General features: G+C 64.6%; 1 protein-coding gene across 1 annotated transcript; it reads left to right on the plus strand.

The window, feature by feature from the left end:
• The first annotated feature begins 27 nt into the window (after window positions 1-27).
• On the plus strand, window positions 28-11,723 carry KCNH4 (potassium voltage-gated channel subfamily H member 4). Its single transcript, XM_071818021.1, has 16 exons — window positions 28-103; window positions 2,690-2,923; window positions 3,053-3,184; window positions 3,367-3,494; window positions 4,296-4,539; window positions 4,754-4,911; window positions 6,000-6,207; window positions 6,822-7,016; window positions 7,721-7,920; window positions 8,591-8,840; window positions 8,936-9,150; window positions 10,064-10,111; window positions 10,210-10,571; window positions 10,917-11,033; window positions 11,109-11,172; window positions 11,257-11,723. Exons 1-16 carry the CDS (start codon window positions 28-30, stop codon window positions 11,716-11,718), a joined length of 3,093 nt encoding a protein of 1,030 aa, XP_071674122.1. The 3' UTR covers window positions 11,719-11,723.
• The last annotated feature ends 862 nt before the right edge of the window (window positions 11,724-12,585 follow it).

The raw sequence follows: 12,585 nt of genomic DNA on the forward strand, positions 1-12,585 counted from the left end.
CCCCGCGGCGGGCGGCCCGGCGGGACCATGCCGGTGATGAAGGGGTTGCTGGCGCCGCAGAACACCTTCCTGGACACCATCGCCACCCGCTTCGATGGCACACGTAGGGCTGGGACCGGGGCCGGGCCGGGGGGGAACGGGGAGGGTCCGCGCTGGGTTCGGCGGGGCCCAGGCAGGGGGAGGCGCTGCCCCCGGGAAGCGGTGGGGAGGGCCGGGGCTGGTTCCGGTACCGCAGCCCCCGCGGCTCGGCGGGACACGACGGTCCACACGCTGTCCCGCGGACCGTCCGTGACCGGGCTTGGCGCTCCCCGACCTCCCTTGTCGCCGGTGTTCTGGGCAGCGCCGCGGCCGGGGCCGGTGCCCGTGGTGTCTGTGCCGGTGCCCCCAGTCGGTGCCGGTGCCCGCGGTGTCTGTGCCGGTGTCTCCAGTCGGTGCCGGTGCCCGTGGTGTCTGTGCCGGTGTCTCCAGTCGGTGCCGGTGCCCGCGGTGTCTGTGCCGGTGCCCGCGGTGTCTGTGCCGGTGCCCCCAGTCGGTGCCGGTACCCGCGGTCGGTGCGGGCGCGGCCGCTCTCAGCACCAGGGACAGAGCCCGGGAGCGGCGGGAGGGGCTGGGCAGGACCCCCTTGTCTCCCCCCTTGTCTCCCACCTTGCTGGGAGGGACCAGCACAACACCAGCACTGGGAGCCTGCAGCCACCTCCCATGGCACAGCTGAGGCGCCCGGAGCACCCCCGGGACACACATCGGCCGCGATGCTGGGCTGGCTCCCGGCCTGGCATGGTGCGGAGCATCCCGGCAGACACAGGTGTCATTTGCCCAGAGGAGCTCTTGTTTGGGGTGTTAACTTTGAGACTGCAATGCGTAGCGAGGCATCCAGCCCCCCCGAGCACTCCCAGCTCAGACTGAGCTGCACCCAGAAGTGCCAGAGAAAACCACATGTGCCTCACTACTGATCCTGTGCTGGGGCAGGATCCGCATGCCCCTGGCCCTCTGCTGAGCTGCCCGGGAGTTCCCCCAGCTCTGCTGTGGTGGTAGCACAGTCCCTGGAGGCAGCAGGGACCGGTGTCCCCAGCTCCGCTGGCCCTGGTCTCCCCAGGACTGGATCTTGCTCTCTGAGGACAAAGGTCCCTTTGGGACCTGCCTACAACGCCCTGACGCAAAATTCTGGGAATTTCTGGGAATTTGCCCCAAGGAGGTGGGATTTGCCCCACAGCACCCTGCCTGTAACTGCACCCACCTGCCTCCCAGGCAGGCGCTTTTAAACAGAGTCCGGCTTTGAGGGTTTGATGTGTCTCTTATCGGCTTTATTTGCCATGGAGAGGGGCTTGAGCCGCAGTGATACCCCGTGTGAGTTAACCCTGCCTGTCCCAGGCAGCCGCTGCCCGCTGGGCCTGAGGTTGCCCATCCAGACAGGCTGGCCACCAAGGCAGGGGCTGCTGAGCCCCCAGAGCTGCTTCACCCTTCTCAGTAGAGCTGCTCCCAAAGGCAAGCCCTTTTTTTTTCTTTTCTAATAACACATCCTGGACAACACCATAATCCTGGCTCCCCAGAGCCAAAATCTGGCCTTAGTCACAGCTTCAAGCTATTTTTGCTTCTCCCAAGCTAATCCTGGGCTGAGCTGTGCTGTGGTGGCCCCGCTGCACCCCCATCGCACCAGGGCTGCCTGTGGCTGCCGTCCCCTCCTTTCCGCAACCTCCTCTGCCCTTGCCCTGCCCGGCACGGCTCTGCTGTAGGTGCCTGGGTGTTGTAACCTTCTGTGGTCTCCTCTCCTTTGCTGTGGGAGGGGGTAAAACACATCTGCAGGCTCCTGCTGCCCGGGCTGTTGGGGGTGCAGGGATGCTGGGCTGGGGACCTGTGGGCTGGAGAGTGTTTCAGGGCTGGGGACACCCTGGTCTGCCCTTGCTGGGTGCAAACACAGCTTGCACCGGCCGCACACCCCACTTCTTGTCACCCTTTTAGAACATGCCATCTGTCCCGCTGGCGCAGAGCCTGCAACAAGGAGCTGCTGCAGCCCCAGGGGCAGAGCCCCTGCCTGACCCATTGCTGGGGGACTGTGGGGTGAAAACGGCTGCTGTGGGGCTGGAAAGAACTTTCGCTGCCCGGCGCCAGCTCCCTGCCAGGGCAGGAGTGATGCTGCGGTGCTGGGACAGACCAAGGATGCTGCATTTCCCCTGTGCCTCCATCCTGCGCTGGCTTGACGTGGGGTCCTGGCTCACCCCATACTCACGGCCTCTCTCCCACCCTCTCAGCGGGTGCTGCCGTGGTGCCGTTCCTGCAGCCGGGGGTCCCAGCACCGCAGCCCAGCACCTCTGGGCCGGCAGCACCCGGCCGGGTTTGCTGCTGCTCGCACTAAGCTGCCTGAGCCCTGGCGGGAGGTGGGAGCAGCAGATGGTGAGGGGGAGGCGTGAATCGCCTCGCTGGGGATCGCGTTTCTGGCAATGGGAGCCAGGAGCTGGATCTGAACTCCTTCCCCTTCCAGCAAATGGGGCTGGGGTCCTGCCCGGGACGAGGCGCTTGGGGTGGCAGTGCAGGGGATGGTTGAGCTCTGGGAGTAGCCGGGGGCACTTGTCAGCTGGATGGAGACCTGGCTCCTCATCCCAGAGGGACCCACGGGGGACTGGCAGGGCTGGGCTCCCCTCTGTGCCCCCCAGGGTGGTCCCAAGCCCTCAGGGGCAGCTGCGTCTCCTTTCAGACAGCAACTTCATCCTGGCCAACGCACAGGTCCGCCGCGGCTTCCCCATCGTCTACTGCTCCGACGGCTTCTGCGACCTCACCGGCTTCGCCCGCACCGAGGTCATGCAGAAGAACTGCAGCTGCCGGTTCCTCTACGGGGCCGAGACCAGCGAGCCCGTCCTGCAGCGCATCGAGAAGGTGCTGGACGGCAGGCAGGAGTACCAGACCGAGGTCTGCTTCTACAAGAAGGGTGGTGAGTGGTGCATGGGGATGGGACGTGCCCGCTGCTGCGGCTGGGGGTCAACCCTGTGCTGGCCCCGAGGTGAAGCCATTGAGCAGCGGGGGGACTGTCCTGCCTTCACCAGCCCTCTCCTCCACGCAGGAACCGCGTTCTGGTGCCTGCTGGACATCATGCCCATCAAGAATGAGAAGGGGGAGGTGGTGCTCTTCCTCTTCTCCTTCAAGGACATCACAGAGAGCAGGGGCAGGAGCCACCTGGGTGACAAGAAGGAGGGTGAGCTGCGGTTGTGGGATGAGAACAGGATTTGGGGAGCGGTGTGCACAGTGCACACGCGGCAAAGGGGCTCCCCATTCCCTGCTGGGCCCTGCTTGCCTTTGTGTGAGGAGGGCACCCCAAAACAGCCCTGCTCTGTGCACCGGTGCTCCCACTAACCCAGCGTGTATTGTCTGCTGCAGAGAAGCAGAAGACCAAGAAACCTGGGAGCTCGCGCCTGCGGGCAGCGCGGAGACAGGGCCGGACGGTGCTGCAGCGCCTCAGCAGCCAGTTCGCGCGAGGGGACCGCGGAGAGATGAAAATCAACCGCGTAAGGACCCGAGGGACCGCGATGCCCTCCATCCCCAGCATCCACCCCGTGGCCCAGGGTGCAGATGTGGCTCATTGACAGCAGCAGGGAGACCAGCGGGTGCTCGGATCCGGCAGCTCTGGCTGTGCTGTGTCTCTCCTCACACGTTTGCTGTCAGGAAGCCCCAGCTGCTCGCTGTTGGCACAGCCGTGCTGGCCCTGGGGATCACCGTTGCCAGGCTGCGGCAGCCGTGGGGCTTCCACAGCAGCAGGGACCGGTGTCATCTCTGTGCCAGCCTGCTCGTGTGGCTGCAGGGTCCCAAGCGATGGGCATTGCCCACAGACACGGGACCAGCGCAGGGCTCTGTCACCAGCCGAGTGGCCAGGGACACAGAGCTGGCAAGCAGGCGAGGAGTCTACATGTGCCCATCCTGAATTGGGGCTGCTGGGGCTGTCCCCTTGCCCACGCCAGGTTCCAGCTGCCCCATGTCCCTGCGGAGGGTGCGGGTGGCTTTGCCCCAGCACATGAATTGGCACCTGGGAGGGTTCTGTGCAGCAGCTGGCGGTGCCAGTGGATTACCGCTAATAGCATTTGCACAGCGCTAATTGATGTGCCGTAATTGGGCGTTCTGTGCCCACCTCTGAGGGTGACCTCAGCACAGCCCACGTGCCCCATTGGAAATGTGCGTCCATCACCCTGGCATTGGGGTGTCAGCCAGGCTGGTGGGATTCAGGAGGAGGTTGGGGCTGCGGTGGCCTCCACCCCCTCATATGCGATACCCCCTGTGCTGTCCGTGTGCCACGTTGCCGCTTGCTCCCCCAGAACGTGTTTGAGAACAAGTCATCCATCCCTGAGTACAAAGTGGCCTCCGTGCAGAAGTCCCGCTTCATCCTGCTCCACTACAGCATCTTCAAAGCCCTCTGGGACTGGCTGATCCTGCTGGCCACCTTCTACGTGGCCATCACCGTCCCCTACAACGTCTGCTTCACGGGCACGGAGGACAGCTTCTCGGCCGCCCGCAGCACCATCGTCAGCGACATCGCTGTGGAGATGCTCTTCATCCTGGGTAGGGCCCCAGGTGGGATGGGGACACGGGGTGGGACAGGGATGCAGCCGGAGGGGCGACCTCAGGGGTGATGGAGAGGGGAGCTGGCAGCACTTTGCCCCTGTTGCTGGTGCTGAGCGCCCCGGGAGTGGGTCCTGTGTTGGCCATGGACACTGGTCCAGCTCCCTGGGCACGGCGGGGGCGGTGAGGGCTGGTCCTGCTGTCCCCGGCGCAGACATCATCCTGAATTTCCGCACGACATACGTGAGCAAGTCAGGCCAGGTGGTGTACGACCCCCGCTCCATCTGCATCCATTACGTGGCCACCTGGTTCTTCGTGGATCTCATCGCCGCTCTGCCCTTCGATCTGCTCTACGTCTTCAACGTGACCGTGGTGAGTGTCGGGGGACAGGGCGGGGGGTTGGTGGCCCCTTTTGCGGGGATCCGCTCTGCACACGTGTCTGGAGCGGCGCGGGTAGCGAGGGACTGCGGGGATGGCAGCTGGAGCGGGAAGCCTCCCATGCACCTGAATTTAACCAAAGGCTGCCATGAATGACAGTAAATGCCAAGGCAGCGCTCCAGGAGCTGCAGGCAGGCGCCTGCCCTGCACCCAGCACCCTGCACCCAGCACCCAACACCCAGCACCCCTGTGCTCTGCCCAGGCTGCCGAGCAGCTCCTCATCCCAATATAAATACCCCATGCACACGCGCCATCAACAGCGAGGGGCTTTTGCACGTTGCCCGCTCTGGCAAGGGGGTGGCCACACGTGTGGGCACGTGCTGGTCACAAACCCTGAGCCTCCCCCGGCTCTCGAGGGACCCAGCGGCACGGCGGGTGTGATGAGCTGCGCAAGCGCACGGCTGGCATCACCCCTTCCCATCCCCTGCTAATTGGGGCAGGGAGGCTGTAATTAGCTCGCTGGAGGCAGAATGGCGTGTGAGGAGGACAAGGGCACTTGGGGATGGTGCTGCCCCCCCAAAGTCAAATTCAGCTCTGCTCATGCACCAGTGGTGCTGTGGGCAGGAAAACAACGGTGGCTGTAGCGGTGGCCGGGGCCATCGCTGCTGTTGCCTGCGCTGAGCAAGCTGCGGTGCCTTCTTCCTATTTTATTGCAAAACCTGGTAAAATTGACAGAATGAAGGGAAACGGCCTCAAGTTGCGCCAGAGGAGGTTGAGGTTGGATCTGGGGAACAATTTCTTCCCCAAAGGGCTGTGGGGCATTGGAACAGGCTGCCCAGGGCAGTGCTGGAGTCACCATCCCTGGAGGGTTGAACAGACGGACATGGAGCAGTGCTGGGGGTGGGTTATGGTTGGACTCCATGATCCTGAGGGTCTTCTCCAACCAAAATGATTCTGTGATTCCATGACCCTCCTGACAGCTGTGGGGGTGGCAAAGGGTCCCTGTCCCGGGGGGGAGGTGGAGGAGGATCCCTCCCCACCCTTCCTGCAGCTCCAGGTTCACTGCCTGCCCCGCTCCCCAGACCTCGCTGGTTCACCTGCTGAAGACGGTGCGGCTGCTGCGGCTGCTGCGGCTGCTGCAGAAGCTGGACCGCTACTCGCAGTACAGCGCCATGGTGCTCACCCTGCTCATGTCCATGTTCGCGCTGCTGGCCCACTGGATGGCCTGTATCTGGTACGTCATCGGCCGCAAGGAGATGGAGAGCAACGACCCCCAGACCTGGGACATCGGTGAGCGGGGCTGCATGGGGCAGGGGCACCGAGGGGTCCGGAGGAGGATGGTGAAGTTGGTGAAGGGTTTGGAGGGGAAGCCGTATGAGGAGAGGCTGAAGTCCCTGGGTCTGTTCAGCTGGAACAGAGGAGGCTGAGGGCAGAGCTCATGGGGCTGCAGCTTGAGCAGGAGGGGCAGGGCTGAGCTCTTCTCTTTAGTGAACAGTGACAGAACCCAGGGAATGGCAGAAGATGTGCTGGGGAGGGTCAGTTGGATATGAGGAAAAGGTTCTTCACCCAGAGGTGCTGGACACTGAACAGGCTCCCAGGGAGGTGTCACAGCCTGACAGTGTTCAAGAAGAGATGACAATGTCCTCAGGCACACGGGGTGACCTGTGGGGTGTCCTGTGCAGGGACAGAAGTTGGACTCCATGATCCACGTGGGTCAACTCGGGACATTCTGTGATTCTATGACTCCTGAGTTCCTCCCACCAGCAGCACAGGGGACGGTCCCATGGGGCAGACAGCGATTCTGGCTGGCTCCTGCCTTCAGAGCGAGACCCCAGCGCAGGGACAGGAGCCGTGGGGAGCACCGAGCCCCCCGATGGGCTCTGACCCCCGGCTGTGCTTGGCAGGCTGGCTGCACGAGCTGGGCAAGAGGCTGGAGGCTCCCTACATCAACAACTCGGCGGGGGGCCCCTCCATCCGCAGCGCCTACATCGCCTCCCTCTACTTCACCCTCAGCAGCCTGACCAGCGTGGGCTTCGGCAATGTCTGCGCCAACACCGACGCCGAGAAGATCTTCTCCATCTGCACCATGCTGATCGGGGGTGAGCAGGGGAGCGGGGCAGGGCGCGGGGGGCTTCGGCAACATCGGATCTGATGGAGAGGGGGCAGAGGAGCCACAGAAACGATCAGAGAATGGAAAACCTCTGCTGGGAGAACAGGCTGAGAGAGCTGGGGTGTTCAGCTGGAGAAGGCTCTTGGGGAGACCTTAGTGCAGCCTCTCTGGACTTAAAAGGGGCTGATAAGAAAGATGGGGACAGACTTTTTTGCAGGGCCTGTTGCGATAGGACAAGGGGTGATGGTTTGAAACTAAAGGAGGGAGATTCAGGTTGGACATGAGGAAGGAATTGTTGCCCTGAGGGTGGTGAGAGCCTGGCCCAGGTTGGGCAGAGAGGTGGTGGATGAACCATCCCTGGAGACATCCCAGGCCAGGCTGGACGGGGCTCTGAGCACCCTGAGCTGGTGAATATGGCCCTGTCATGGCAGGGGGGCACTGGGGGAGCTTTAAAGTCCCTCCAACCCAAACTATTCTGTGATTCTGTGGCTCTATGATTCTATCTCCGGCTGCCAAAGCAGTGGATGCAGCAGGGACCCTGGTGCTGGGTTAGGGAAGAAGCCCCCTGTGCTGCACCCCTCAGCCCCACACTGCTGGTGGGGGCAGACCCCAGACCCCTCCTGGGCCCCCCATAGACTGCAGCCCCCCCAGCCGGCCCCTCGCTGGGCCTGACGCTGCCCTCCCGGCCCCCAGCGCTGATGCACGCCGTGGTCTTCGGCAACGTCACCGCCATCATTCAGCGCATGTACTCCCGCCGCTCGCTCTACCACACCCGCATGAAGGACCTCAAGGACTTCATCCGCGTCCACCGCCTGCCCCAGCAGCTCAAGCAGAGGATGCTGGAGTACTTCCAGACCACCTGGTCGGTGAACAACGGCATTGATGCTAACGAGGTGGGAGATGTTACTGTGATCGGTTTGGGCCTCTCAAGACAAGAAAGACCTTGAGTTGCTGGAGAGAGTTCAGAGAAGTGCAGTTTCTTCCCCAAAGGGCTGTGGGGCATCGGAACAGGCTGCCCAGGGCAGTGGGGGAGTCACCATCCCTGGAGGGTTGGACAGACGGACATGAGGTTCTCAGGACATGGGGCACGGACAGGAGTGGGGGAATGGTTGGACTCGATGCTTTTGAGGGGCTTTTTCAACCCAAATGATTCTGCGATTCTATGTTGGCTGGGCTGGGCCAGCCCCCCAACCTGCACCCAGCATGGGGGTGACGCGGCTGGCAGGGCCAGCAATGAGAGTGCAAGTGCGTGTGTCTGTACGGGTGTGCACGCGTGTGCAGCCATGCACACCTTCATCCTCTGCTGCTGGCAGGACCAGAGCTGTGTGCCAGCACGGGGCCAGGTTCCTGCCAGCACTGGGGGTGGAATGGGCACGTGGAGCACACGCAGCCCATCCCATGGCCAGAGTTGTCCCATGTTTGCCAAATGGGACTCCTGGGCTCAGCCAGGGCAGCCGAGCAGTGAGACGCTCTCCTCCAGTGGGGAATCTGCCCCTTGGGGCTAGGAGGCTGTGGGGGAGGCTTCTCCCTGCACCCCGAACACCCCGGCTCTGCTCTCCCCAGCTGCTGCACGACTTCCCCGATGAGCTGCGCGCCGACGTGGCCATGCACCTCAACAAGGACATCCTGCAGCTGCCCGTGTTCGAGACGGCCAGCCGGGGCTGCCTGCGCTCCCTCTCGCTGCACATCAAGACCTCGTTCTGCGCCCCGGGGGAGTACCTGCTGCGCCAGGGGGACGCGCTGCAGGCCAACTACTTCGTCTGCTCCGGTTCCCTCGAGGTGCTGAAGGACAACGTGGTTTTGGCCATCCTGGGTGAGGGCAGGTTGCGGGGGCTCCCCCCCAGCCCCTTCTGCTGGGTGAGGGCTCCAGGGCTCAACCCATCAACGCACCCCGGTCCCCTCCTGCAGGCAAAGGGGATTTGATCGGAGCCGACCTGTGCAGCACGGACCAAGTGATCAAGACCAACGCGGACGTGAAGGCGTTGACCTACTGCGACCTGCAGTACATCGGGCTGCGGGGGCTGTGCGAGGTGCTGCAGCTCTACCCCGAGTACGCCAGCAAGTTCACGGCCGACATCCACCAGGACCTGACCTTCAACCTGCGGGAGGGCAGCGAGATGGAGGTGGGTGCGTGTCCTCCCTCGCAGGTCCCTTCCCATCCTCGCGAGTCGGGGGCTCCGCACGGCCATGGAAGGGGAGTTTGTCTGTCCCTGCTCGCGGTCCCCAGGCTTCAAAATGAGGGCTGGGGGCTGTGGCTGTGTCACCCCAGCCAGGCAGGTACATCCTGTCCCATCTCAGCTCCACACAGGGAACTGGAAGCCAGAACATTTGCAATGCAGGAGGCTGAGGCGGATGGAGGGCTTGGAAATGGGGGTGGAGCGGACTTGGGGGGCACCGCAGGACAGCCAGCCAGGGCACGGCCCCCCCGGCGTGCAGGAGGAGGTGTTGGGGGCTGCTGGGTTTAGTCACGCTGCCGAGGGGCTGTTCCGCTGCAGAAAGAGCTCTGCAGCGCTTTTCCTCCCCCGGCTCTGCTGCTGGCACTGAGCAGCTGGGGGCTCTTCCAGAGCATCTCCCCCCAGCACCCACCGCCCCCAGGCTCTGTCGAGTTGGGTGGGAGGCCACTCAGGAGGGGGATAAATGAACCAAGGATGGAGGCAAACGGAGCTGGCCATGTGCAAAAGCAACAAGCTGAAGGTCAGCAGAGATGGGGTGCTGCAGGAGCCCTGGGCACCCTCTGTCCAGGAACAGATTCTCGGGCCGAGCCAGGGTTGGGAATTGGGGTGCAGATGAGGTTCCAGCTCAGGACACACACGTCAAGGTCTGGCAGCTCATCAGCGTCACAAGAGCAGCAGAGGACAGAGGGCTGGAAAGGGGCTGATGAGCACGGGGCTGATGATGGGACCAGGAGAAGGTTTGGTCGTTCAGGGGGGCACTGAGATGCCAGTGGGGAGCAGATGGGTGCCTGCCCGGCACCGTGTGTGCCTGCGGCCGGGGTCCCACGTGCTGCTGAACCAGCATCATCTGCTTTCCCCGCAGGGGCTCTGCCGCTACTCCCGGTCCCCACGGCTGTCACAGACACCACAGGTTTGTACCGCACTGCGGAGAGGACGGGGCAGGGGTGGCCATGTCCAACCTTGGCACCTGCACAGGACCAGCCCTGATCTTCCCACACCCGCCCGCAGCCTCGTCCGGAGAGCGGTGCTGCCCCGGAGAAGCCCCTTCCCTCCATCCTGGAAGACGAGGAGGAACCCGACGAGGTTTTCCAGTACTCACCCACCACCATCACCCGCCGCAAGCTCCTGCTGCCCCAGCTGAGCAGCCCGGCGCGCCACGGCTCCCTGAGCAGCCTCCTGGGTGACGAGCTGTGCCAGATCTCAGCCCTGCGCCGCAACTGCCGCTCCGCCGCCCGCTGCAGCCGCAGCCCCTCGCCGCGGTGCCGGAGGGACGCCCAGCTCCCGGAGCGAGGGGGTGGCGCGAGCAGGAGGCCACCCAAGCTCCTCATCCCCTCCCTGCACGCCAACGGCTCCCCAGACCTCAGCCCCAGGTGAGGCTGGGACACGCAAGGAGGGTTAGATTGGATCTGGGGAACAATTTCTTCCCCAAAGGGCTGTGGGGCATTGGAACAGGCTGCCCAGGGCAGTGCTGGAGTCACCATCCCTGGAGAGCTGGACAGACGGACATGAGGTTCTCAGGACATGGGGCAGGGACAGGGGTGGGGGAACAACTGGACTCGATCTTCACGGTCTTCTCCGACCAAACTGATTCTATGATTCGATACCAGCAGCTCATTCCCCTGCCGTGCCAGCCGGGCTGTGTGGGGCTCTGGGAGGCCCCTGGGATGGGTGGCAGGGGGTGACAATGGCCAGCCCTCACCCCCTCCTTGTCTTAGAGTTGTGGATGGGATTGAAGACAACGGGGGCACATCGGAGCCACAAACCTTCTGTTTCAACGTGGACACCCCGCTGCAGAGCGTGCCAAGGGACTCCCCCACGTCAGGTACCACTCCGGAGGTGGTGGTCATGGGGGGCTCAGGGAGCTCTCTGTCACCAGCTGTGTCTTCCTCAGCAGGGACCGACACCGGCAGCCCAGCCCTGGCAATGGAAGCGGAGGAGATAAAGCAGAACATCAAGAGGCTCAACGAGGAGGTGCAGCAGGGGCCCACCCGAAAGCACCGGGGATGCTCACCCGGGGGCATGGGCGGGTGGTCACCGCTCTCCCTCCCCTTCCAGATCACCCACCTCAACCAGGAGGTTTCACACCTCAGCCAGGAGCTGCAGCGCATGATGGAGCTGCTCCAGAACCGCCTGGGCCCCCCGCAGCCCCCCGCCTGCCCCTACCACCTGCCCGCAGCCCCCGCGACACCCCCCCGGCCCTCCCCACCCTCCACCCAGGTGACCCCCTCGCCCCCACCCGTGCCCCACAGCTCCCACAGCTCCCCCTCAGCCAGCCCCCGAGCCAAACGCTGCCCCATTCGCAGCCACTCTGCCCACGCCACTGGCAGCCCCTGGGTGGGCACCGAGGGGCCATGCCCGCTGCGGGGGGACACACCAAACGCGCACCCCCGCCACGGCTCGGACTCGCAGCCCCTCTTGCTGCCGCCCCGCTCCGCCCGCTCCTTCCCCGGCTGCTCGGCCGGCGGTCGGCCCCGCGCCCACCCCCAGCCCCGCTCCAGCTCCGTCAGCTCCCACTGACCCTGCGGGCACCGGGGGGGCCTCACCCCGGGAGACCCTTGCCCTGGGTGGGGGATCCCTTGTCCTGGGGGGATCCTTGTCCTGGGAGAACCTTCACCTTGGGGGATCCCTTGTCCTGGGGATGCTTCACCCTGGGGGGACTCTCATCCTGTGTGTCCCTTGCCCTGGGGGGACCCTTATCCTGGGCACCCTTTGCCCTGGGAGGTCCCTTGTCCTGGGGGTCCTTCAGGCTGGGGAGACCCTCATCCTGGGGGTCCCTTGCCCCGGGAGAACCCTTGTCCTGGGGTGGTTCCTCGCCGTGGGGGGACCCTCACCCTGGGTGTCCCTCACCCTGGGGGTCCCTCACCCTATGGGTCCTTTGCCCTGGGGACACCCTTGTCCTGAGGGTCCTTCAGCCTGGGAGGACCCTCATCCTGGGGGTCCCTTGCCCTGGGAGAACCCTTGTCCTGGGGGATCCCTCACCCTGGGGGGACCCTCACCCTATGGGTCCTTTGCCCTGGGGACACCCTTGCCCTGGGGGTCCCTCACCCTGGGGGACCCTCGCCCGCTGCCCCCTCTGCCCTCCTCGCTGCCCAGGACACAGCAGCTCCGCTCTCCGACTCCACCAGCCCGACCCACCCCGGGGCCGTGTCCGCGGGAGCCCCGCAGGGTGCGGCGGGAGCCCCCCAGGGTGCGGCGGTCACCCCAGCCCGACACCAGCGGGGATTTTGATACGATTTTATACTCTATGCCCACGAGGTCTTTTTTCTACACCCGGCAGCCCCTCCCGGGCCCCCCGGCCGTGGGACGGGGCTGAGCAGCGGGACCCGCGGGGCCGGTTGGGAGGCTCGGGGGGGTGGGTGTCCCCGGGAGGGGGTGTCCGGGAGA

Source organism: Patagioenas fasciata, chromosome 22 (genome assembly GCF_037038585.1).
Source record: "Patagioenas fasciata isolate bPatFas1 chromosome 22, bPatFas1.hap1, whole genome shotgun sequence".
Classification (NCBI taxonomy): Eukaryota; Metazoa; Chordata; class Aves; order Columbiformes; family Columbidae; genus Patagioenas; species Patagioenas fasciata.